This window comes from Anthonomus grandis, chromosome 14 (assembly GCF_022605725.1).
Source record: "Anthonomus grandis grandis chromosome 14, icAntGran1.3, whole genome shotgun sequence".
Lineage (NCBI taxonomy): Eukaryota > Metazoa > Arthropoda > Insecta > Coleoptera > Curculionidae > Anthonomus > Anthonomus grandis.
The window spans coordinates 14,634,455-14,662,357 of record NC_065559.1 but is presented as its reverse complement, the minus strand read 5'-3'; the positions used below and the strand labels follow the sequence as shown (position 1 = coordinate 14,662,357).

At 35.7% G+C, this 27,903-nt stretch overlaps 1 protein-coding gene and 1 long non-coding RNA gene across 2 annotated transcripts; one reads left to right on the top strand and one right to left on the bottom strand.

Annotated features, from left to right (window-relative positions):
• Window positions 1–4,989: 4,989 nt before the first annotated feature.
• Window positions 4,990–5,608, bottom strand: LOC126744822 (uncharacterized). The gene is made up of 3 exons (XR_007663318.1): window positions 5,526–5,608; window positions 5,390–5,474; window positions 4,990–5,274 (listed from the first exon to the last, which is right to left on the bottom strand). It is a non-coding gene; the product is annotated as an uncharacterized LOC126744822 (long non-coding RNA).
• Window positions 5,609–16,592: 10,984 nt separating this feature from the next.
• Window positions 16,593–17,018, top strand: LOC126744767 (uncharacterized). The gene has a single exon (XM_050452319.1). The coding sequence runs from the start codon at window positions 16,593–16,595 to the stop codon at window positions 17,016–17,018; it is 426 nt and encodes a 141-aa protein (XP_050308276.1).
• Window positions 17,019–27,903: the final 10,885 nt, after the last annotated feature.

Here is a 27,903-nt window from a genome sequence, read left to right as displayed (position 1 = left end):
TATCTTCTAGTGAATCAAAAATGTATTTTTGGTATAGGGTTATACTTGGTATGTTCAGAACCAAATACTTTTTCCGTGTTTGACTCTTGAGAAATTATTTATTTAATCTAACACATATTATAACATAGAATAGGACAAGAAAAAAGTAAATAATATACTCTCAAACAATATATAAAACGATCAGTTTCAAATTGAGAACCAGACAGGGAAATACATTTTTTAAGGGGTAAGTAATCGCTGCCTTAACGGATTTCTTAAGCAGTCGTCAAGCATTAAATCAGAAACATTTTAACTTACATTTCTTAAATACGTGGCTCTCTTCTTGCGAGGGTCCCTTTCACATTACTGCCTTGCACGCAGTCTACGGGCGCCATGCACGCCATTTTCTATCTTGCCGTCTTACAATTTTTACATGTACGACGAGGGTCTTTTGGATCCAACAACACTTGTTTTCAGCTCACTGCCCACTAGGTAAAAGAACACAGAATAACACAGAATAGCCCAGAATAGCCTAAGGGGGCTATTTTATGGTACATTTGAAGGTATTTTTTCATCCATAAGATTGCGCATCTTCCCAAATATTCAATAAACGGGTATGATGGACATGAACTCTAAAATTTCAGGACGTTCAACGGGTACAAGTGGTAGAAGCTAAAAGCTAACTCGCTCATCTGCGTAGCGCGTATGAAATGCACATCATTTAGTGCGCTCATATAAACAAAATAACAATCCAACATAAGCTTGGGAAAGCAGGCTGACATAATACTGGGTTACATAGATGCAAGAGAAAAACGAACGTATGAGAAAGACAGAAAGTGCGCCAGAGCAATTGGTGGGAAACGTTCGTGTGTCCCGGTTTTTGCCTCGTTGTATATACAGCTTGGCGTGTGTCAATCTAACTCAACTTTTTATACTAATGTAGTAACAAATACCTCATTTTTCGGATAGTCTAATATAATTTAAACAAAATAACATTCATAAGTATTAAAACTCATACTTTTAACACTTAATACTGAAAAGAGGTAAATTTTGGCTTAATTTTTATAAAGACTAATATTTCCATAATAATAAATGTTATATAGAAAATATTAACATTGCATTAATATCAGTTCTCGTATTATGTTGATAAATCCACGCATTGTTTATTACAAATTCAGTTCCAAGAATATGCAGCGTTGCATTCCCACACTTTTTAGTCTGAACAGAAAATCCGAGAACCACCTTATCTTAGTCCAGTCAGTAGCGTCAGCCTACGATTCTTATATAAAAAGACACTTTTAAAGATTGATTGATTCTAACCCTATTTTAATTTATCCCCTATTTAATTTATATTTTGAAGAACCTTTTATTTACCACCGATGCAAGTGTTTTCGCAATGGGAGGAGCTGTTTTACAGGGACCTAGCGGTAAAGATTTGCCAATCGCTTGCTTATGTTTGTCGGACATTGTATAGCACAAAAGAAAGCTAAGATCTAACGTAATGAAACGAACCTTGAAATGCAAAAACAAATTTCGGTGACAATATCAGATATAATTATTTTTAGTTCTACCATACAAAAATTAACAATCGATAAAGCATTCAATAAAAATGTCGTTGAAATTGAAGCAATAGTAGGTAAAATTTCGAGTGATTTCGCTTTTTATTGCACACAAATCAAAGCGTTGGATTAATGTGAATTTATAACGGAAAGCAATTTTTTTATTAAGCACACATTAAATAACGCATTAAGCGCAGTGATCTTTGCATGCCTAAAAATACTGAATCGCTCTAAAATAAAAATCCCTCTGATTTAAAAGATCCTCTTAAACAAATCTCTAATTCTCTGTACAGACATAATTTACTTCTACCAATTTCAACTTTTCCCCTACCAATTTCAACCATTTCCCAATATATCGACATAATCGAAATGATAGCTTATGAGTCCAATACAAATATAGTCTTGGTATCAAAAATACCACTTGTTGACCACTCTTCCTATATCTTGTACCGCCTATATCCAATACCAATTTTAGATAATCATTATATTATCCATTGTTTTTCATAACCTTACAATACTTAAACCATTGTAAAGTTATAGACAAAAAGTCCGAAATTTACGCCAATGCACTCCTGTACCCTATTGATAGCCATGCCATCTATAAGGAGCACCTCCGTAGGCAACAAACAAAGCCTTGTACCTGTACAACTTCGGTTTTTTACGTCGACGGCTACCATGGCCAGTCAACCCGTCAAAATACATAGTTACAACGTCTGGTCCGATCTAAATTACCAAAAAGTGTGAAGGCCAGAAAATCGTCACGAACATCGTTGAAACCAGTCAGTCTTACACCTGTAATGCTTTTGTTGCAAGTACGATAATCCAAGCTAAACCATATCTCAATCGATCAATGAAAGAAACCTGTCCAAGTAAATCCATCGCCAATAGTGATTCCCTACATGTTGCGAGCAGCTATCAGAAAAACATAGAATGTCAAAACTAAAGCCATTGCGTATCAACGTTGATAATCTGAACATTGCCGAACACAATCTCAACCAGTACTCCAAACAACTCGATAAAATGATCAATCAAACATTTATCGAACACATAAATTAGTTTACCATTTTGACAATCGTATTAAAAATTCTACTAATTTTATTGAACATATTCTGCAAACCCCAAAAATCTACAACTTCAGAACTTGGCATTAAGCGAGCAATACCGATGGCAATGATTTTCCACCGTTCCCACCGAAACCAAAAATAAAATGCGTTCGATAGCGAATCTCCAATATTCTTCCAAGAAGACGTCCAAGTATCGACTTAGGAAAAGACATCAAGGAGGAGTTAGAACTCAATCTTTATAGAAGTTCTGCCTAGAACTTTTTTCTAAAAGCGGGAGTTGTTATATGAAAAGTAGCCAACATTGTATCAATATTAGTTAATAAACTTACGTATTGTTTACCACAAATTCAGTTCCAAGAACATGCAGCGTTGTATTCCTACCCTTTTTAGTCTAAACAGAAAATCTGAAAACCAATCTATCTTTAGCCAGTTAGCAGCGTCAGTATACGTATCTTATATAAAAGGCCTTTGTAATTTTAGCGTTATGATAGTATTAAAAGAGTATTAAATAAGCACGCTATTATGTTAGCTTCAATTTTTAATTTCAAAATAAAAATTGTTGAGAGTTGACAAAAATTTTAAAGGAGACTAATGTTGCAACTTTTATGGAGTTAAAGGAAAACTATTTCAGGCATTTAAAAAAGGAGGGTGAACACGATTTCTTGAGATATTTACAGACATAATGCAATAATATCAAAATGCTACAAATTTGTGACTAAATAGTAATAAAATTTGTTTGCAGGTTCTTTTTTCAGACTGAAGAAAGAATCATGATGTGGGCTCATTGCCACAAAATAAATATTGGAATAAATACAAATATGACTATAGAAAATTTAAACAAGGTACTGAGATACAATAAAATGAGGGGTCGACACAATGTTAGATAAAAATAATTTAAAATAATTTATATTTTATTTTTTTCAGAAATATAGTGGCGCCAGATTTACTTAAAAAACATCAACATTAGAATTTGAAATGCCTATATTATAATTTTTTATTCTATAGGAAATTCCAAACAATATATGGCATATGTGCCATTTTATTTGCCACCCATTGTTTTTGATTTTAGATACATATGTAACTTTAAGAGGCTCTACAGATAATTATATTCTATTAAGGATAGAAAAAAACGAATTGCACTTTTCTATCTTGACTTTTTCATGCCTTTTGCTTAAAATGTTGCTGTTAATTCTGGGTAAATCTGGTACCACTGCATTTGTGAAAATATTTTCGAAATGTAGATCCATAATGACTGTGGGCCAAAGTAAAAAAAATTGTTTGGTATAGTTTAGTTCAGAGATCTATTAGAATCTTGTGTCGCGAATAGTCCGTGTGCCGGTGTTGCTTGTATTATCATATGACATGCATGTTTAAATCGCAAAATTTTATGTGGAAAGAGTCATAAAGTAATATGCTAAGCGATATTTAATCATTCCATTAAATAAATAAATGTTTTAAAATTTTTTTTAAGAATTTATACATTTGATTCCTAAAATTTAACTACATGCGCCCACGTACTATTTTGTTAGACGTCTGACCTCAGTCACTGAATCACAGTCAGTCAAGCGTGAAAAGTTGCACAGGTCCGGCCTTAAAATTTATTTGTATTTAAAACTTTATTATTGGGGATTTTTCGGTTTAGTTTTCTTAAGTTAGAAATTCAGGATAATTGATAGCAATATAATATTTCATTTAAATATAAGATTTAAGCACGTAAAATGAGTTTAACCAAAAATTTTTATTTAATAAGCTTAGTTTTTAGCGCCATCAGTGGGATGTTTATAACAAGTGATGAGAGACTAGGTGGTACGAATTACTTAGACCCATTTATTCTGTGAATTAAGGCATTAAAGATTTACTTTTTGACACAAAAGGGTAAAATGTTTGGGTTTATCTTCAAATTTTATAGTTTCCTTTTTTTGGGTATTGAGATTTATTTTTATTTGGTGGTTATTATTAACGGGGATTTTGGCTGCCACATTCAATGTACTTTATTATTGCCTTTTTTTAATAAATACATATAATGATATATTATTATAATAATATACTCATGAAAACGCCCATCTCTATATTTAGTACCAACTTCTTTTGATAAAAAGTAATTATATAGTCAGAAAAGTGGAAGTATATTTTTTAAACTAAACTTTTACATTAAAAATCATCTAGCTGTCTATGTCTTATGTGTGTAAAAGAAACGAGTTTTACTTATAAAAAAGAAACACACTTTGCATCCTGAATGTAATATTTACTAATTTGTTTGCCTCATATTTAGTTATTGTGCATTATAGGAGAGATTGGATGAAAATTAACAAAAATAAATGCTTATACTAAAAACTAAAATTCTTATGCAAAATCATAAAATTACTCATTTGAATCTGCCCTAAAGAGTTAATACAATTTCTTAAACTCTGTTTTTCCTTTTCTTCTTTAGAAAAACTTGCCGCTATGGATTTCAACTTCATCTCGCACAGTCGCACTGAAGCATTTGAATACTAAAACAGATTTAAAAAGTGTACACGAGTAGCAGAAATAATTTTTAAATTTAATTAATAATAAATTTTCAGTTGTTTTTTTAAATATATACAACTCAGATGTAAAATAGCCTTTTTTCTTCCAGTGAATTATGAAAGAAGTAGTCTTGCCTCCCTGGGGCAGAACAAGTGTTGCAGTAACTGTAAAAAGAATAATTAAACTGGTTTTATAGTATCTCTATAAGACAAATCATGGACAAAAAAATGTAAAAAAAAATGTAAACTTGTTTAATTAATAAAAAAAGGGATTTCTTACTATTGCAAAAAAAGGACTTTTCTCCAGAGAATGCAGGAAGAAGCAGTCATTATTGTATCGCTGAAGGACAAACAAAGGCAATAAACTGTAAAAAAAATGTGAACTGGTTTAATTAGTAAAAAAAGAGTTTTCTTACTATTGCAAAAAAAGGACTTTTCTCCAGAGAATGCAGGAAGAAGCTGTCTTTATTGTATCGATGAAGAACAAACAGAGGCAGTACTGTAAAAAAAAATTTTATCTACTTTAATTAATAAAAAAAGGGTTTTCTTACTATGGCAAAAAAGGGCTTTTTTCCCAGAGAATGCAGGAAGAAGCAGTCTTTATTGTATCGCTGAAGGACAAATAGAGGCAGTAAAGTGTAGAAAAAAATTTTAACTTGTTTAATTAATAAAAAAGGGTTTTCTTACTATGGCAAAAAAGGGACTTTTTCCCAGAGAGTGCAGGAAGAAGCAGTTTTTATTGTGTCGTTGAAGGAGAAATGGAGGCAGTAAACTGTAAAAAAAAATTTTAACTGGTTTAATTAATAAAAAAAGGGTTTTCTTACTATGGCAAAAAAGGGACTTTTTTCCAGAGATTGCAGGAAGAAGCAGTCTTTATTGTAACGCTAAAGGACAAACAGAGGCATTAAACTGTAAAAAAAAAATTTAACTTGTTTAATTAATAGAAAAAGGGTTTTCTTACTATGGCAAAAAAGGGACTTTTTCCCAGAGATTGCAGTTTTATCTTTTTTTCCGATAATGGAACTAATTTTGTCGGAGACCAAAAGAAATTATCAAATTATTGTAGTAGTAAAAATATAGTATGACGTTTCATCCTACTCAATTCGTCAAGTTTTGAGAGAGCTTTGGGAGTCAAATATGAAGGAAGTAAAATATCATATGTATAGGGTAATCTGAGAAACAATATTAACTTTTAGGAATTCAACATATTTCTTGTTAAAACCGCGCCTCTACTCTAAATTCTTCTCCAATTTATCCCATGCCAAATGATCCCAATAATAATGAACCTCTTACTTCCTCTCACTTTCTGGTTGGAAGACCGCTGGTCAATTTGCCTGAACCACAATTTTTTGAAGATATCCAACTAAATTGACTTTAATTGATCTAGAACATGTCCCAGGGATTTTGGCGCCAATGATCCAAATTTATCACAACTTCAAGAAAGTATGAAGTGGAAGATCATGGTTCAAGTTTAACAGTGGTCTCACTAATCCTCATCAAGACTGAGGATCTATCACCAACAAAATGGCTTGGACGGCTTGTTTAACTGCATCCTAAAATAGGTGAAGTCGTAAAGATTGAATAGTAAGAGTGTCCAAACGGGGGTGTATGAACACTAAAAAACCATAAGGAAATTGAACAAACAAGTGGCACTGCAGCACGCAGCTTCTTCGACTAAAACATGGCGTCCGATTATTCAGGTTGCAAATTTTACCACAAATTCAATAATTTAATTTTAATAAAGTTTATAAACCAATATACAGTCCATTCTGTTGGAGTGTTATCAAAATCAGACTGAAGGTGTAGGGGGATTGTGCGGGTCTTATTGATCTCCAGTCTATAAGGTAATGTTGCGTCTACGGAAACTCGTTTCAAGCGTCCAATAAGATACTACATCATTTTCTTTGTAGTTTGGTCTTTTGCTTTATTAACATTGCTCACACTATCCGTACCAAGCGTTCAATATCGTCATGATGGTATAGGTAGTGCAACCTTTCTCTTACTTTTGTCAAGATGTTACTTACTCCAAAACGTCTTCCGCCACACCGCCCTCGACAGCTTAAAGAACTTCTGGAATTCGTTTTCGAAAAAGGACTGACAGATATTTTTTTACAATATAAATACTGGGTCATCACACTGATCCTGGATTATACTAGCTGCGTTTCACTCTTCGGGACGGTTAATGCCAATATAGTAGGGGAGCCCAAGCGGGGATTTTGCGCGTTACTGCTCATCTGAAAATCTCGAGCGCGTCTCGAAGAAGAGTGTATATTTCAATAATCTGACGATTTGAGTATGGCGTACAGATATGGGATAGTCAAAAAGTTGTAAAAAAACCTAACCTTAAAATACTTAAGCGTGATTGATTTTTTTTATTTTGAAGGAGATCCTTTGAGTAATAAAAGTAAGAATTGTATTTCCTACTCTGCGTCTTTCTTTCCTTCCCACACTTTCTCTATCTCTCACTCTCCACCATGATGCCATTTTAGCTGATCACAATAGTACGGGTTTGACGCTCCGATTTGTTTGTTGTATCAGAACGATTATGTTAATTTAATATAATAAGTTTTATATGCATTACAATAATGAGTGATGTAAGTGATAAATGTGTATTTTATGGAGAAAAAACTGGTCTAGTTTCTTGGTTTGGTTACCGACTTGGTTTGTTAGTAAGCAACTAACAAGAAAGAAAAGTCTAGAAGCATAGGAAGATATCGTCATAGTACCTGACACTTTAGGAAATATAAATTTACATTCAGGTACGTTTTCCTTTTAATAGTACAATTTAAAATAAATAAAATTGTAAAGTTCATAATCAGGTTTACTTACAGAAAAAAGTTATGATGAAGATACCAAGTGTAAATCAACTTTCTAGAGGAATCCAGTGAGGATCAAAATTTAGATAGTTATTTTAATTATTTTTTTATCTAGTGTTTATTAATAAATGATAGAATTATACAAATAACTGTATATTATTTAATTACATCCAGTAATTAAAAAAAAAATCTAATTTAAAAAAAACATTTTTTTAATCTTCAAAAATCGGTCATGACCTTAAGCCCCGTCCAAATCATCAGATATTTGAATATGACACTTTTTTCAGTTCACTTAACGTCCCCTCTGAATATCTGACACGCTCGAATAACGTTTTTTTCTTTTCTGTTCCTACCTCTTTTTACGACAATGTTCCGCTCACTACTCGTCAGATTAAAATTTCTTGTTTATCAGAAAGACATAGTGCGTAAACACAATCAATGTTTGACGCGCTCGAATATTTTCATGTAACTGTTTTTTTTTTACATTTTCAGTTTTTTATTACATTAAGATTTGTACATGCTCACCTTCCCACTTAAATGGCAAACTTAACATACACTTTTTTTCGTTTTAGGATCTAATCTTTTTAATCCAATATCATCCCCATGATGCTTTGGTCACTGCAAATTCAGCATTTGAGGCTCCCCTACTAATACGATTACAAGCAAATATCTCTGGCTGTTGTTTCAATTCCTTTTTAGGACAATGTCGACAGGTTTCAACAGTGTGGCCCAAATTGAGTGTACCTGTATGGGTATCTTGGAAACTATAAGAGATAGAAAATTGGTTAAATGGGGACACTTGTAGGGTATTTAGTTATCAATTTAGTACCGCCTTTAGAACGATTTTATCTTTTTCAAATTTTGAAATATTGTTGGCTGTATTCTTTTTATTCGACGTTCGGTTCTGAGATTCCATCCTCAACTTGATTTTTTCTTATGGCGGCCATTTTGTTTTTTCACTAAATTAAAATAATCTTTTTTTTCCCTTTAAAATGATATATAAAACTTTATAAAAATATTTCATTCTTATGTCAAAAAGTTACAAAGTTCATTTTTGAACGGAGTTGGCCATGAATGCGGAGGCCATGGCTACGGAGGCCATTTGATGTATAAACAATTGCTATTGTTCATGATTTACCGTCATTTACTGACAATTCTGCAAAATATTATTTATTTGATTTAACTTTTTATCTTGTTTAGTAGTTCTTATCTTATTAATTTTTGGTTCTTGTTCTTGTTAGTGTTAAGTAGTTTTTTTTGTATCTAGTTGTTTTCGTTTATATTTAGTGAGTTGGCTCACTAAATATAACCTTGGCTCTTTAATTTAGTTCGCCGAACAGTCTTCCCTTGTCGGGATTTCGACTTGAAACCCCTTCTTTAACCTTAGTTTGCCACTTTCTGTAGTGCATCTGGATGTCAGAATTGATATGTTCTTACACATCCTGAGAGCAATCGTCATATGGCCCCTTGTCCTAAGTGAACATTGCGCCACCCTCCGCTATCCTTTATTCTCTTATACGCCGCCATGGCCTCCTTCTCAATCCAAACTGAGAGGTCCGGTAGCCCAAGAAGAATATTTACTGGTGCCGCAGTTGCAGTCTTTGTCCAGTCTTTGCAGTCTGGTCAGCTTTTGGGCGTTGGTTATAAGCCTTACTATAGTCGTTAGTAGAAATGAAAATGAAGTCAGGCTTATTGCCCTAACGGACTTTGGCTGACAGTAGTTTTTCTTGCCCGATTTTAGGATAAAGACCACATTTGCCGCCCTCCATGTTAGTGGAACATACCCCATTGCAATGCTGGCCTCAAAAACTCGCTTTAAGTAAGGCAGTGTGATTTCGAGGCCTACCTGCAACATCATGGGTATGATTTCATAAGGTCCCGCAACCTTATATGGACTAAATCACCCACTGCCCAAGCTATGGCTTCGTTTGTTACTATGTTTTTGGCGAGGTTCCAGTCTAGCTCCGGATCTGGTTTCTCGCCCCAACGTGCAGCGTTTCCAGCATCGGACATCGTTATGTCCTGTGATACCCTCCAGCTTTCAACCCTATCTGCAAATGACCGTGTTACCAGCGTTATGTCGATAACCTCTTGTCTAACTCTATTGACAAAAATCGGTTCCTCATTTACGTTTGTTACCTCAAGGTTTTCCGTTATGACATATTCTAATAACCCCTGGCATTGGTATCCATACTTCCCTATACAATGTTGTGCGCGTTTGCGTCACACCCCGTAATTAATAGAAAACCACTATCTCTGCTGTATTTTATTAACCTTTTTAGTTCTTCCGTCGGGGGAAGTTGTCCATTATCATATGGAAGATATAAGCTGCATATTAATAACATATATTTTGTACCACTTACCGCGTACTCCAGCATAGCTGCCGTAGCATCCTTGGAGCTTACTTGTGGTAAAGGTGTTAGTTGAAGCTCCCTGGATGCTAAGAGACACGTTCTGGGCCTCTGGTCTCCTTCAACACCGACTATAAATTTGAAGCCGGTGTCCCCTAGTCCGCTTATTTGTTCCCTAAAAAAGTAAGGTTCTTGTATTAATACAATCTTTCCAGCCTTACCAGTCATGATGCTCGCCAATTCGACAGTTGCATTTCGACTATGTTGGAGATTGATTTGACTTACCCTTTATTGCGCCATGGTTACGCCCTCTTACCTGGCTAAGGCTTCCCTTCTGGTGGCTTGGAGGTTACGGCTGCAGTGCTAGGCCTAATGGGCGTTCGCCGAACGGTTACTAGAAAAGCTCGGACAGTGACCAGTTCGAAGAAGAGTGTCCACCTGGCCTCCTCGAGTCGAGCACTAACCTCCCTGCTCACCATGAAGTGAAGGTTAAACCTTTCAGACTCTCCTTCCGTCCTCAGGTTTTGCCAGCTAGGGACGCTTAAGGCCCTATTTTGTATGTAAAAGATTTCCCTGACATGCTCTAAGTCTGGCCGCTTGGGTGTCCTCAGAGTGAAAATTATCTCCACTGGCCATGAAGCGTCGGATGACTTTACCGCGGTGAAGGTGTGACCCCTCTCGGTCAGTGGTTGACAGGAGCTCAAAAGCCAGTCTCTTGAGGGTTCGTCCTCCGTCGTGACCAGAAACCAGCCCGTCTCTGTGAGTCCGGAGTTTCGGGAGTGGAGCTCTGCCTTGGTTCTTCTCAACTCAGAGATGAGATGGAGCCTTAGGCAGTCCACCTCCTCTTTGGTTACCCTTCCACCTTCTCTGTCTGACCTAAAAACGAGGGCTAATGTTTAGTCTTCTTATGCTGGCGGTCGGGTGGGGTGTCCTTTTTGATTTGCCTCTTTTTGCTAGAGGCGCCGGTGCTGGGTGTCACCTTCCCTGAGGGCCCGGCCTGGGACTCCTGGGTGGGTGGTTCCCTGAGAGCGGCGGGTGCCGTGGGCAGGATGATTGGCTTCAGCTTATCTGCCTCTCACCTTACATTTCTTGCCCTTGGTCCACGCCCTTTACTAACTGACGACTCCTCGGGTGTTGCCCGTTGTTCGAGGATTTAGTGGTGCCCTTAGAGCTGCCTCCTACAAGAGGATTTGTAGAAGCGGAAGCTGGTCCTGGAGGAACTGTTGATCCCTCTTTGTTGGATTCTCGCTCCTCCTTCTTTTTTCCTCTTTCCGCCTCATTGTGCGGTTGCGGTTCCTTGCCTGCTTCTCTTTTTCCTTAAGTCGCAGCAACTTTTCGGCTTCGGTAGCGTTAGCTCCCGCCTGGTCAAAACCTTTTGGTTGTGCCCTGGTCGAGAAGTTTTCGCTTACTTCAGCTTCTGAGTTGCTGGCGGCTGGTCACCTTAGCAGCTCCTCCTCCTGGATGGATAAAAAGTCCATCCTGGCTTCGGGGGATTTAGGGGTAGGATCCCCTGTCTTGTCTGTGGGCTTTTTTTTGCCGATGTCTCTTTCTTGTAAATATTCTTTTGGGATGGTGACGTGTGTTGTCGTATCTTGCACCTAGTGCGTGTGCTTATGTATGTGAGTGTTGTGTTAGGGTGATGTATATGAGGGACTGAAGAAAAGCCACACCGACAGTCGGCTCACCTACGAGTTGATGTGGTCAAGACTTTTCCTTTCAGTACGATCCGGCAGCCGCAACTGTATCACCCCGATGGATGCAGCAGAGTCCTACCACAGGTGCCACCTGGCACTACTACATCCATCGAGATTTTTCGCCAGTTGAAAGAGCAGCCCCCTACGCTGGCTAGGCAAGGGTGGGCCCCTAACTGACGGCCCAAGGAAGCCCTGAAACCTTGGTAGTTACGTTGCTACCTCTCCGGATGGCTCCATCTAGGGCTCGGCCTTGTTTTCTCATAGGTTATGCCGAGCAGCGGTACGACCCCTCCCGTGTGTGTGTCTCTGCGTGTGTTCCCTCCTCCTTCTATGGGCTTGGGACCATCTAGGCAATCGTTTGAGCCCCATTAGCTTACGCTTAGTGGGTCTCTATCCAACGCTTGACTAGGCGGAGTTAAATATAGTCAATATAAGGCTATTATTGTTCAAGGTTTTAGGGATACAGACCACCTAAGACGATTAGAATTTTCAAACTGGTTTGTAAAGTAATGTCAAGAAACACCTAATTGCAGCAGGAAAATTATTTGGACCTACGAGACGTTTTTTAGCAACTGCGAAATACTCCGCTAGCTAGATCTCCAGATATTACACCCCTGGATTTTTATCTTTGGGGATATGTTATAAATGTTTATGAGTTTGAACCTCCTGCGACTCTCGAACAACCAGAGAACAGGGTTCGGAATGTCTTAAATAATATAAATAGAAACACCCTGCGCAAGGTAACTAGAAGTGTTTTAAAGAAATGTGAAAAATGTTTTAATAAAAATGGCCGTCATTTTGAATAGTTTAATTTGATATTATTGTTACAATTGGTTAATTGTTTTATTAAGAAATTACGTAAAAGTATAAGTTAGCAAGTTAGTAAGTTAATAATAGTAATGTGTTCCACAAAATGCCAATAAAAATCATGGCCCACTTAGCTAAAAATAAACTATTTAATTTTTTGACGTAAACACAGAATATTTTCATGAAGTATTATACATCATTTTAAAAGAAAAAAAACTTTTTTTATTTAGAAAAAAAAACAAAATGGCCGCTATAAGATCTTTTTTCTTACTTGAGGATGGAATCTCAGAAACGAAACGTCGAAAACAAAAACTGAATTCAGGTATGCGTTGTCCTTAAAAAGTTATCCTGATAATGTGTTTACAGATTTTAAAAATGCGTTGACATAAAAAATACAGCTCTTTTTCAAAAATGTAAGTTTTTTATTTTTTCCAAATATTTCAAAATCGGAAAAAGATAAAATCGTTCTAAAAGCGGCACTAATTTGGTAACTAAATGCCCTACAACTTTCCCCATTTAACCAATTTTCTATCTCTTATAGTTTACAAGATAGCCATACATGTACACCCAATTTGGGCCATCCTGTATATAAGGTTGTGTGGATAATGCATTGGCATTTTGTTGATTTTTGCCTTTCCTATGCTCTATTGTAAATTGATACCCTTGTAGCCATTGAAGGCACCTTGCTCTTTGTCCTTTCCATCCATTTGTTAATTTTGCACCGAAACAGCCATTCCAGAAAAGCGCTATCAGTGCTCAGAATGAACTGTTGACCATACAAATATTTATGGAAATGAATAGCTTTCAATTCTTCCAATGGCTCTCGTCTCGTCACACAATGATTTCTTTCTGAAAGTGCTAGCGTTTTGGTAAAATAAGCTAACTTGCTCGTTACCTTTAAATTTTTGTGAACGAACAGCCCCAATTCCAACATTGAATCCAAAATAGAAGTTTGTCCAGGAATCGGGTAAACCAGTTTTTTCATAGTCTGCTGACCAACTTATTACCATTTTGTGCTATGTGAACTTATAAAGACCTGTAGCGAAATTTCCGACAAGTCTTCTGTAATATTTAGGACATATATCTGTAATATTTTTGGCTCAAAAAGCTTATTAACTGGTGTTTGTCAGTAAGTCGTGGCCAATTTTCAATTGCTTATACTTTATCTGAATCAGTCTTAATACCATTTTCTTATATTACATGGCCGAGGTATACAACCTAATACACAATACACATAATACAAATTTTTTTAGGACTTTTAGAGTTTTAGTTTGGCCTCTCGAAGCTCTTGAATATTCTTTAAATGATCTTTATATATTTATTCCAGTACAGTGATGTCATACACATTAACTAATCATGATTCTTAATTCATTCGACATAAGACAGTTTCCATAAACTATCCAAATATGGCTGGAGTATTATATACTCCTAACGGCATGACTATTAGCCTGTAAGGTGCGAAAGTACTGTTCCAGTTGAGATTGCAGATTTTTCTTATCTTCAAGGTGCATCAGCGTTGAAAATCATCGTAAACCTAAGGGCATGTCCAGAGTGTTGTCAATTCTTGGTAGGGAGTATCTACCTTTCTTGGTAATAACATTTAGTCACCGACTGTCCACACAAAATCTGGTGAATCCGTCTTTTTTCTTTACTAGTATAGCTGGATAGGTCAAAGGACTCTGAGATGGTGTTATGGTTGTATAAACTTCAGCTTGTTTAGCTCTCGGAATCGAGGTGCTTATTTTTTCGGAGCATCGTTTCTAATATTAATTCTATGATGCACCAAATCAGTACTTCTCATGTTATTACTGTGTAAGGATTGTGAGTTGGATTGATAGTGATATCAGTAACATGTTGATTTTGTTCAAAAAGACATCAAAATTTTAAACTCTGTCCATGGTCGAATCGGCAAAGGGTTTTTCCAATACCTGTTGTAAACATACAGAAAAAGGCATGCTCAAATAACAGATTCTATCAGCATGCTTCATGACTGGTGCTACTTAGCAGCATGTTCTAACATGTTTTTTCATGTCTGTGTTCTTTCCTCGTTTCAGGTTTTGATCATATCCTTTCAAGTTATTTGAAACAAAGTTCATTCGAACCAAAACAGTAGATTCCTTATGCGTATATAACGTCTTTGCTAAAAAAAATTATACATATATTCTCTATCTTTGTATATGGGGTGCATACAAATCTCATCAGTTTTCGTCATCAATATCCGGTTATAATAATCCATTTTAAACTGCTGAGCATTCATAACATCTAATCCTAATAAATGTTATGAATTCGCCTTTACGTTGGTATGCCTTAACTGTATATCCACCACGTACTATCCACAATGTACTACCATGGGACTTTCAAGGTTTCTCCGGAACGTGGAAGCTGCTTTAATTCTATACGTTGGGCTTGGAAGTATGCAGCTAGCTTATGCCGCATAGAGAAACCTAGTGGTTTAAGTGAGTCTAGTAACTTTTTCTGGTCCCTTGGGTTGTCATACGCTTAGGGCATTGGCGTTTAACGTCATCATTAAAATTACAACGGAATGGTTTTTTTCAAGCTTTCTAAGATAGTCTTCAACGTCACACTCCGGAGTTCTGATTTATCTTATCTGAGGTTGCCTTCTTTTTACTTGAAAACTGGCCTCGTACTCCAGTCCATGAGCCAAATCTTTCGAATTATTTTTGTAGTGAGCCATCTTAGAGTCTGGTTAGTATCTGCATCTCGAACCTTGTCAATAAAACAATTGACGCAAATTTGTTCTCAAAATTCCGTAAAAATCAATTTAGAAAATACTTAATCTTATGATTTTGTTCAAAAAGACATCGGCATTTTAAACTCTGTCCATGGTCGAATCGGCAAAGGGTTTTTCCAATACCTTTTGTAAACATACAGAAAAAGGCATGCTCAAATAACAGATTCTATCAGCATGCTTCATGACTGGTGCTACTTAGCAGCATGTTCTAACATGTTTTTTCATGTCTGTGTTCTTTCCTCGTTTCAGGTTTTGATCATATCCTTTCAAGTTATTTGAAACAAAGTTCATTTGAACCAAAACAGTAGATTCCTTATGCGTAGATAACGTCTTTGCTAAAAAAAATTATACATATGTTATATTGGATCTTCCCATGCACGTGGGCGACCTTTCTCATGGGAACCGCTAAGTCAGCATCCTTGAATCGGATCACACCATATTATGGAATCCACAGTTCTCACGTAGTCAGCAGTTAGATTTAGTATAAATAGGTTTAAGTTTTATTGTAAAAGATAGATTAATTACAGAATATTTATAGGCAGAAACTATGTCCGTTTAAATTTTAATATTTAATAAATAGATTTTTTTTAAAAAGTGGTTCTTGAGTTGTGCGAGATAACAATTTGGCGCAGTCGAGGTAGGATCTGTCAACGCTATTAGAACAGGAGAATTCCCACTAGTAGCGGCGGATTTCATCCCTTAACAGAAGAACCTGCCAAGAGAAGTCTAACTGGGACGTCTTCAGGAGGAACAAAAGCATTTTAACCACCTGGCAGTCGAACGAGAACACGGCTCTCATGGAGTATTATTTTTTGTAAGTAAAGAATCGTCTCGTTTATATTATTTGTTTTTTCATTGATTTTAAACATTTTTATTATTATTATTTTTTTTTGTGTTTTGATAATTCGATACTGTTCGATTTTTCAAAAATATTTGTCCTTGAACCTATTCCCTGAAATAAAATAAAATTTATTAGATACTTAACTTTAACCAATTTTTCCTTAACATACTCAAGTAATTGAATTGGTATATTTTCTTTTGCATTTTAAGTAAATTTAACAAAATGGCCGAACAAGGTCAAGAACGTTTTCAAGATGCGAACATCAGTGTTGAGGTAGAGCCTTACAAGCTCTCTGAAATATTTTCGATTGTACCCGAGTTTGAGGGTGATCAAATTTTTTTAAGCAATTTTATTATTGCGTGCGATTGCGCATACGATATGGCAAACGCACAACAAAAAGTATTTTTAGTCATTCATATTAAAAATAAACTTAGAGGTAGGGCAGCGCAATTAATTAGTTCGCGTAACCCCATGTCATATATTGAAATTAAACAACTCTTGAATTTACATTTTGGTGACTCAAGAGACTTGTCTTCGCTTATACAAGACCTGCAACGCCTCAAGCAACTACTGGGCGAATCGCCACTTACATTCTTTAACCGTTTACAAGTTTTGAACGCAAAAATGCATTCGTGCATCCAAAAATAAAATAAATAAAATAAAATAAAATCACCTTTATTAACAACTAAAGAACAAAAATTAGCACAAACCACATTAATTGAGACTATGGCTCTAAATACCTTATTAACGGGTCTGGAACACCGTCTAGGACAACTCATTCGAGCTAGCAACCCTTCTACACTTTTAGAAGCCCAATCCAGAATCCGTAGGGAGCTTCAGCTTTCATATTTTGAGAATCAGAAAATTTCGAAACCCCCTATGCAGAGGCCAACAACTCAACCAATGATGCCAATGCAAACACAATTGCCTAAATGTGGAATTTGTGGTCGTATTGGTCATATTACCAATCAATGTTGTTTTAACTCGCCTTCTTATGGTGACCCACAGGCATTTCAACGTCATAATCCTAACCCACCAAATTTCCGTCATCAACCACAACAAGGTGTAAATGGAAATAGTTTTTTGCAACAACAATGGAGAACCAACAATGGAAACCAGAACAGGAATTTTGGAAATGCTAATCCAAATCAGGTCCAAAATCGTCCTTTCTTTAGTCCAAACAAATCCCAGTATTCCCAGCCGCAGCAGAGGACACACCATGTGCACTATGAACAACCCCAGGAGGAATACGACCCGAATTACTCTTTGCAACACGAGTCGGATCATCAATCCTATGCTGAAAATTCTGGCGATTACTATAATTATTCTCTTAATGTTCCTATTCATACTAATGACTATCAGGATTTTCTCACGCTTCCAACTACCAGCCAACCCCCAGAAAGCAACACCCAGGACATAGTAGCCGAACTTCAGTCGCAGATACAGACCCTAAATCTGGACAACATGGACCCAAACCTAAACTTTCCGGAACAACACTTCATTTAAAATCCTTACTTACTGTAAATTCTGAAAACCTTTACTATATTAACGATGCATCAAATAGATTTAAATTACTCATTGACACTGGTACAGGCATTTCAATTTTTAAAGAAAAAACGGCTCAAAATTTACCCAAAAGATTCCCTGAAAACCTTACTATCCAAGGTATTACGGACCAAAAATTAACAATTCAAGAATCTACCCTTGTTTCCTTTGGCCCTGGAGAGCCACATAAGGTGTATATTTACGACCTCGATATCGATTTTGATGGAATACTAGGATTAGACTTTCTTGAACGTTATGAATGCGTAATAGATTTAAATGCAAAACAGCTAATAACAAACTCTAAAACTATTCCCCTGCATAAAGTTGAAAACATAAAATCAAGTGCAGAAAATTCTCAGCAAAAGACAGCACCTGTAAATTTAATTTCAATTGAACCCCGGACAGAGAAAATTTTGAAACTCAAGTGTAACTTGTCTAATACTGATGCCTTACTATACTCTGATGTAAAAGATAAAGTTAGGTTACCAAATGCAATGGTCAGAGTCAACGAATGTGGTGAATTTTTAACCACCATAGTTAATGCTAATGCCATACCAAAAACAGTTGATTTTTCAGAACTCAAAATAGAACCATTTAATGTTGACACAGACCAATGTAAAGAAAATATTTTAAACTTTAACTCAAAACCCAATAAAAAAAGCCTTGATCGTAAAGCCAAAATACGAGACCAACTTCGACTTGAACATTTAAATGACGAAGAAAAGGAACTTGTTACTGATGTATGTCTAAACTTTTCTGACATATTTTACCTTGAAGGTGACCAACTAACGTTCACCAGCGAAATCAAACATAGTATCGATACCAATAATGCTCTGCCTGTCTTCACGAAATCTTATCGCTACCCCCAGGTACATAAGGAAGAAGTTAAAAAGCAAATTGGTAAAATGCTCGATCAAAATATCATTCGCCCCTCGACGTCTCCTTGGTCTTTCCCCGTATGGGTCGTACCCAAAAAACTTGACGCCTCTGGAGAACAAAAATGGAGAGTGGTGATTAATTACCGTAAACTCAATGAGCTCAGCGTTGGAGACAAGTATCCTCTTCCGAATATTTCCGATCTTCTCGACCAGTTAGGGAAATGTCAGTACTTCACTACGCTCGATCTCGCTTCAGGGTTTCATCAGATCGAGATAAATCCAGACGACATTCCCAAGACAGCTTTTTCTGTAGAAAATGGTCATTTTGAATTCGTCCGAATGCCATTTGGCCTAAAGAATTCTCCATCTACCTTCCAGCGAGTTATGGACAACATTCTTCTTGGTATCCAGAACGAACGCTGCTTGGTTTACATGGATGACATAATAATTTATTCGCCTACTATTCATGAGCACATCGCTAGACTTACTGAGGTTTTCAAACGTCTTCATAAGGCAAATTTAAAAATTCAGCCTAACAAGTGCGAATTTCTTAGGAAGGAAGTCGCTTATTTGGGACATCTCATCACCCAGGACGGCGTTAAACCCAATCCTGTGAAAATTGAGTGTATCCAGAAGTTTCCCATTCCTACCACCACCAAGGATGTCAAATCTTTCTTAGGTCTTGCGGGATATTACAGACGCTTTATTCCTAATTTCGCCAAAATCTCAAAACCTCTGACGACTCTTTTACAGAAAGACACTTCTTTTAATTTTGATTCTGAGTGTATAAATTCATTTAACGATCTTAAAAAGTCTCTTGTATCCAATCCAATTCTTATATACCCAAATTTTGAGGAAACGTTTGTTCTGACAACCGATGCTAGTGCCTTCGCTATTGGAGCTGTACTCTCACAAGGACCTGTAGGAAAGGACCTCCCAATAGCCTATGCATCAAGGACTCTCTGTAGTGCTGAGACGAGATACTCCACTATAGAAAGAGAACTCTTAGCCATCGTCTGGGCTGTGAAACATTTCCGCCCGTATCTCTACGGTCGTAAGTTTCTTCTAATTACTGATCATCGTCCTTTGACTTGGCTTTTCTCAATCAAGGATCCCGGCAGTAGATTAGCTCGTTGGCGCCTAAAACTAGAGGAGTACGACAATAAAATCGAATATAAGCCTGGTAAAATAAACAAAAATGCGGACGCTCTTTCAAGGGTAAAAATTAATCATGTCAAGGATTGTATAGATCTTCAATCAAAAATTACTATCCTTGCCGCCAATGAAGACCAGCCTTCTATTAGTAAAGAAACACCTCCTTCCAATGAAAATGAACCCGAGGATGACAATAAAGAAATGACCCAAGACTACAATAGATTCGTAAATTTATACAGTACTCAGTCGATTATTGATTATTCAAAAATCGAAATTTCTAATTCACAACTTTTAGACAAATCACACAAAAACATCGTAAGTTTCTTTTGTCAAACTAAACTCGAAGATCTTCATTATAAAATAATGGACGATTTACTCGAAGAGAATATCGAATTTGAAACTCATAAAGTTAATATCCTGTCAAGCACAAGTGTAAAAAATCGAAAATATTTTATTTTTCTTTTGCCAGCTAATAAAGATTTAATTGCTCAACACCTTTTCTATGCTCTTTACACGTGCAGTAATGAATTTGACCTTACTCAAACTTATTGTGTTGAAAATAATCTTAACCTACCGGTTCTCGAATTATTTTTGTATATCTTTGCCGACAAAGATATTAAATTAAGAATATGTCAAGGCATCGTTTTAAAACCAGATCAAGACCAAATCCCTATCATCTTAGATCAATACCACACAGGGAAAAATAACCTACACCGTGGCATAAACGAAACAGTCAGGCGTATAAAAGAAAAATATACCTGGCCTGGTTTAACTCGCGATGTAGAAGTTTTTATAAAAAAATGTGATATTTGCCAAAATGTAAAAATTTATAGAAAAAATCTTAGTACTCCCCTTGTAATCACTGAAACCCCCAAAACACCGTTTGAAAGAATAAACATAGATCTTTTTGAATATCCGATTAGAAATTATGCATTAACTATTAGGGACGAATTAACTAAATTCACGCAAGCCTACCCCCTACTAGATAAAAAGGCATCCTCTGTAGTTAATACACTATTATTATTTTTTCAACACTACGGTACCCCTTTGCGGATCCATGCTGACCAAGGGCGAGAATTTGACAATAGCCTTTTAAAAGATCTTTGTAAACTTTATGATATCAAACTAACGTTTTCCAGTGTAAGCCACCCCCAGTCAAATGGCTCGCTTGAGAGATTTCGCGCGATGCTGACTGAAATGATTAGAGCCCATAGCGCTGAACACCCTGATGAAAATCCTTTTAATGTTCTGCGGTATGCGGTAATCTGCTACAACAACACTAAAAATAAAACTCATGGGTTTACACCCTACGAGCTTATTTTTGGTCACACGTCCAGTAGACCACCGGAAACCTTATACAATCAAGAGCAGTTAATAACGAAATATGTCCGAGATTTAAATAATCCTATGGAATATTATTACAAACTCGCTCGCTCTCGAACTAACGACAAGAAAGAAAAAGCCAAAATTCGATTTGACCGCCTTGTAAATAGAAATAAATCAGAATATCAAGTAGGACAAAAAGTTTATATCAAAGAGTCGCAAATTACCACCAAAGCGTAAAACCTCTTTAATGGCCCCTTCGAAGTGTTAGAAGTTTATCAAAATTCTGCAAAATTAACAAATTTAATCACTAATCAGACTTCTAAAGTCAATTTTGATCGTTTGAAGCCATACTATGACTAGAACAGTCCTATTTTATTTCAGATTTCTCTTGCTGATCCCAGCAGCGGTCACTCAATTCCTGCTTACGCCTGTAAATAACACGGTTGGCATATTTTTCCATGAAGAAGGAAAAGTAAGAGTGTCGAATATAAAATGGACCTTGCTTGTGTACAAAGATTTAGAGCCCATAAGGCTAGCCATTAATCATAATGATAAGTTACTTTCTATCCTCTCTGACCTAACGGCTGACTCTTCTTCCCGTATTACCGCTTTTAAAAGTATTGTTCAAACTCATTTTAGTCTTCTTTCAAGAATCGCTGACTCTGTTAATCTTAAATTGTCAGAAGTTACGGCTGGTACTAAAGACTATACCTATCGAATCAAACGCGGATTAATAAACGGAATAGGTAGTATCTTTAAATCAATAACCGGCAACTTAGATTCGTCTGACGGCGAATATTTTAATGAATGCATAGACAAACTATCGCACGATGAACGAGAACTTGAAACCCTGTTAAAAAACCAAATATCGGTAACGACGTCAGTTATTAAAAGTTTTAATTCAACCATACAAAAAATTCAAATAGATGAATTAACATTCAATCACGATATTGAAGAAATAAAAACATTAATGATAGACATTTCAGATACATTGAAGTTTTATGAAAGCCTAGTAAAAACTTTAGAGCTTTGCGAGTTTTTAATGGAAAGTTATGTTTATTTGGAAAGTTATTTAAATGATCTTTTAAACTCCATAACGTTTGCTCGCCTAAAGATTTTACATAGCTCAATCATAAACCCAAAGGATTTTATCAATTCTCTACAAGAAGTCTCGCGATCTCTTTCAAAGAATAATTTACCGTTCCCCACCTACCTTCAATATGCTGCTCAGTATCTTGATGTAATAGAATTGCAAGCCTTTCAAACTGAAAACAAAATAGTATTTGTGCTTAACATTCCATTACTTCAACCTGAAACCTATACCCTATACCGAAACTTTCCTATCCCCATTTTGGATAATCGAACAGGTCTCTCTCATGTAATTCCAACAATAAATAAATACATTGCGCGTGATGACGATTCTCTACTGTACATTTTACCTCCAAGCCTGGATAACTGCAAACTGGTTCAAATCAATAGCTACATTTGTTCCAACCTCCTACAATATCCCATAGATAGCGATGCAATATGTGAGGCACAGCTACTGAGGCAGAGTAACTAGTTACCGATTCTCCAGACGTCAGACTATCATGTGCAAGAGTTGAACCAAAACTACTGGCTAATAACCGTCTCAGGACCTCTACCAGTAACCATCCAGTGTGGAAAAACAGAAGTTGCGACGAAAATCATCCGAGGGAACACCCTTCTCAGACTCCAACCAGAATGCAACTCCTTTATTGGCAGTACCAGAGTTCACTCTAAGTACCCAATGGAAGTCTACAAAAATGTTACCTATAAAAGTCATCCTGTCTTGATACCGTACGACTGTTGCAAAAGCTTCCCAACCAAGTTCCATGTTCCCGAACTGAAGCCCCTTAAGCTCAGCAACCTCAACGCTGACGACCTGAATGTGGCTCAACATAAGCTAAATCAGTACTCCGAGCAACTGGAGAAGCTAATCGAAGAGCCCTTTATAACCAAGCATGTCCACTGGTTCACTATCCTGACAATAATTTTGGTAGTAACCCTCATCGTTTTGTACATATTCTGCAAGTGTCGACGTCGCAAGCCCCTTAGACTAAGCCTTCCTGCAGCCGATGACTCACCACCACGACCAAGACCTGGAACCGATCTACTAAAAAGACTGGTCTCCAAGAGACGAACCAGCATCCATCCAGAAAACCCGATCCAGGAAGAAACCATCCAGTTAAGCTCAATTTAAAAGTTGTTGCATAGCATCAACTTTTTTATTTGATGGGGAGCTGTTATATTGGATCTTCCCATGCACGTGGGCGACCTTTCTCATGGGAACCGCTAAGTCAGTATCCTTGAATCGGATCACACCATATTATGGAATCCACAGTTCTCACGTAGTCAGCAGTTAGATTTAGTATAAATAGGTTTAAGTTTTATTGTAAAAGATAGATTAATTACAGAATATTTATAGGCAGAAACTACGTCCGTTTAAATTTTAATATTTAATAAATAGATTTTTTTTAAAAAGTGGTTCTTGAGTTGTGCGAGATAACACATATATCCTTTATCTTTGTATATGGGGTGCATACAAATCTCATCAGTTTTCGTCATCAATATCCGGTTATAATAATCCATTTTAAACTGCTGAGCATTCATAACATCTAATCCTAATAAATGTTATGAATTCGCCTTTACGTTGGTATGCTTTAACTGTATATCCACCACGTACTATCCACAATATACTACCATGGGACTTTCAAGGTTTCTCCGGAACGTGGAAGCTGCTTTAATTCTATACGTTGGGCTTGGAAGTATGCAGCTAGCTTATGCCGCATAGAGAAACCTAGTGGTTTAAGTGAGTCTAGTAACTTTTTCTGGCGTTTAACGTTATCATTAAAATTACAACCGAATGGTTTTTTCAAGCTTCCTAAGTTAGTCTTCAACGTCACACTCCGGAGTTCTGATTTATTTTTTCTGAGGTTGCCTTCTTTTTACTTAAAAACTGGCCTCGTACTCCAGTCCATGAGCCAAATCTTTCGAATTATTTTTGTAGTGAGCCATCTTAGAGTCTGGTTAGTATCTGCATCTCGAATCTTGTCAATAAAACAATTGACGCAAATTTGTTCTCAAAATTCCGTAAAAATCAATTTAGAAAATACTTAATCTTATAAGCTTAATTATTGAAAAGGAGAAGAAACTCGACTCTTTTATAAATTTAAAAGAACTATGGATTTAAATCTTAAATTATGGTTTGCAATATATTTTATTCAATATATGTCCAATAAATATTAAATACAATAATTTATTTAAAGTATAATATATTTTTTATATAAACAGGAGCTGGGGTTTTATCTACCGACCTCTGAGATCGATTTTTATATTCAATATCTTACCTATATAAATAGCTTCCTTTTTTTGAAATTGAAAATAACTATTTATTGAATAAAGAGACCTAGTTTTAACTAACGTTTTGGTAGTTAAACTTACTACCATTTGCTTAATTAAGCATATGAGATAATATTTTATAAATTGATATTTACTGAAATAGTAACGTAATATCCAACAAAATAAATAACTATTTATCTTTTTGCGCCAATATTACATACATCAGTAGCTTAAGTTTTCTTTTTAAAGCCAGCCTTATCATAGTTTATAATAGTTATTTATGTAGCAAGTGTGTAAAATGATGTAGGCGAATGAGATAATTTCCATGAAGGAAAAAAGAGGATTTTACAAACGCCTTACATACAAAAAATTATCTTCTACCGAAGAAAACTTAAAAAAATGTTAAAAATTCCAATTTACATTACGCACTAGTACATAAAAAAATACTTTACGCATTAGAGCGTCAAAAAAAAACGTCATAAAAGTTATTTATGTAAAAAGTGTATAAAATATTTCTTTTTTTAATAAGTGGGAAATTTTTCGCATGAGGCCTAAGCGATGGCGACAATTCCTATGAATAAAAAAGGGGAATTTTATCCCCCCACATTCCTGAAATTGATATCCTTTTTTTTATAACTTTAAAGTTTAAACTATAGTATCGTTTCCACAGAATAGCCCCGAATAGAAAGGTAACACGTATGGAAGGCGGTGGTCCCATTGTTTTAGTTTTGCGGCCAATCACTAGATGGCGCAACGATGAATGAATTATTTTTGCTTGTTTACGTTAGATAGCGCCATGATGTCGGTCGATATGACTGTTCAGGTTTTTCCCACATATCCTACCATACTTTTGTGGTTTTCCCCCAGATTCTTTCTAGTCTGTATTGAGTATTCTGCGTTTGTTGATTTATCTATTGTGAATTTATCAGATTTAGCTAATAATGGATAATTTTAAGACTTCAAAGCAAAAATGTTGTGTACCTAAGTGCGACAACAAATTTGGTACCCATATTCGGTTTTCAAAAGAAGCGGAAAAAAAGAAACAGTGGTTAAAGAAAGTTAATAATCCTTCCCTACATAACTTGAATCTTGAGGATATTTATAAAACCTACAGAGTGTGCTTAAGACAATTTCCTGAGAATTTTATTGTTTGTGACACAAAAGCCAGGAGAGGTATTACATGGAATGCAATACCTATGTTGTTTTTACCAAAACGGAAGTATGATATGAAGTTGTAACGAGATATGTTCATGTAGAAGACTTTACCACCCTGGTAAGATACTTATTTTTTTCAAATTTGTGTTTAAGGTTAAGAAATGTCGGGCATTGAAGTTACCGGCTTAAATTTTGGATTAAATTTTACCATCGCCTAATGTAGTGGGATTTATTTGATCGACAATGTTTCGAGGTATTATCCGAGCATAATATTTTTGGAAAATTCCCTTCGGGAGATTTAATTTTTGTGAATCGAAATTTGATGTTCGACTTTATGTCGTTTCATTCTTCTTCACCTTCGTCACCTAATTGAAAATCCTGTTAATTCAGGATTTTTTTTTTAATTTGTGCTAAATTGCGACCAATAATTTCTCTCTCATCGTATTTTCCGTGCAAATTCTTCCTTGGGAGTTGTTACACTCAGAGATTACGGAGCATGAGGCAGCCCACCATCTAAGGAACCTGAGGGATGGCAATTTTAGCAAAGTATGTAAATATTGTTTACTTATTAATTAATAATTCTTTCCTGTCAATCTGTTTCATCAATCATGAAATAATTAAATTAGTATCGGAAAGTGATAAGTTTCATAAGACTAATTATTATTATCATAGAATCTTTGTGAAGTGATTCTTATAGTTCAAATCGAAATAAAATATTCTGTATTCATTTCTCTGTAAAGTAAATGTATTAAGTAATTTGTAAGCTTTAAGGAACTTGTAAATAGAATTTCATTTAATAATAAATTAATATAAGAATTACATTTCAATAATTCTCAAGTCCCTTAAAAAAAATATCGCACTTCTAAATCACAAGCTAAGGACGCTTGTTAGTTTGTTAACTATGTAAATTCTAAAAAGTCATTAAAAAAACCGATCCTGACAAAGCTAGGTTGTTTCATTCTTTAGCTGTATAGCTGAAGATAACTGCTTAAGAGACTTAAGGGTAAGCACCCTCCTCCAATTTTAGATTGGAAAAAATAACTAATCATTATTTTAAAATTTACAGTAACAAGTTGGATTGTCGGACATACCTCATGGACCTGGAGTTTGGTGGAGTGTCTCATGCCCGACTAAGTTATGAGTTACGAGGTTGAGAGGAATTACTTTGGTAAGCTTATGCTTTCCTTCAGTATTGACCTGGGTATTTTTAGGGGTTCATTAATTACCAAGTCGATCATTAGTCCACCAACTCAGGTAGTTACATAATTTAGCAGTGAATATTATATAGTATAACTCAATATATATATTTTCGTTTTATAAGGCAAGATTTTGAGTTGAAAGGGTAGCAAAATATTTACATGGCAGGCTTCAGGGCTAAACCATTACCACTGCTGGGTCATGGACGGCGTTTATGTCTTCATAAATAAGGATCCTTAAGAGAGATTACTCAATGGAAACACGAAACACCAAATAAAATATCACCAATGATGAAAACTACTTACGAAGTTTTGGGAGGACATTCAACCACTTACAAGCATCCTACTTCCAAAATATCTATGCTTAATTTATTAGTTTTGAATATTAATTGCACTAAAATAAAGCTGTCGGAAAGAGATAATAAAGGGTTTATTTCACGTATTGACTTAACCTCTCTCCGTCACAGGGCACAACCAAAACCCATAGATCACGAATAAGTAAACTATAAATTGCCTAGTAATAAACGTATAGGTACTGGTAAAATTGGAATAATTCGATCCGCGACTCTACCGGCGTCAGCTTTACTGAACTGATTGACCAAATCATCTGCCGTGTCATCTTCTCCATGAACACCATATTTAAATAACAAAGAATTAAAGTGGTAATAACCTTAAAAGTGTTTTAATGAAAAATCTCAGCAAATTTTATTAATAGTCAAAGGCAACATTAATTATGGTGGGTATCTCATCAGTCTGCAGCTTCGTATTCATGAAGTTTTAAAACAAAACTTTAAAACAAGGTAATTTTTAAATTTCTTTACCAAATAAAATCCTAATTAGTAGAACCTTAATCAACCAACATCCTTTGTTACCTTATGAATAGATCTGTGGAAAGTTTTAGCTACATTGCGCAAACTA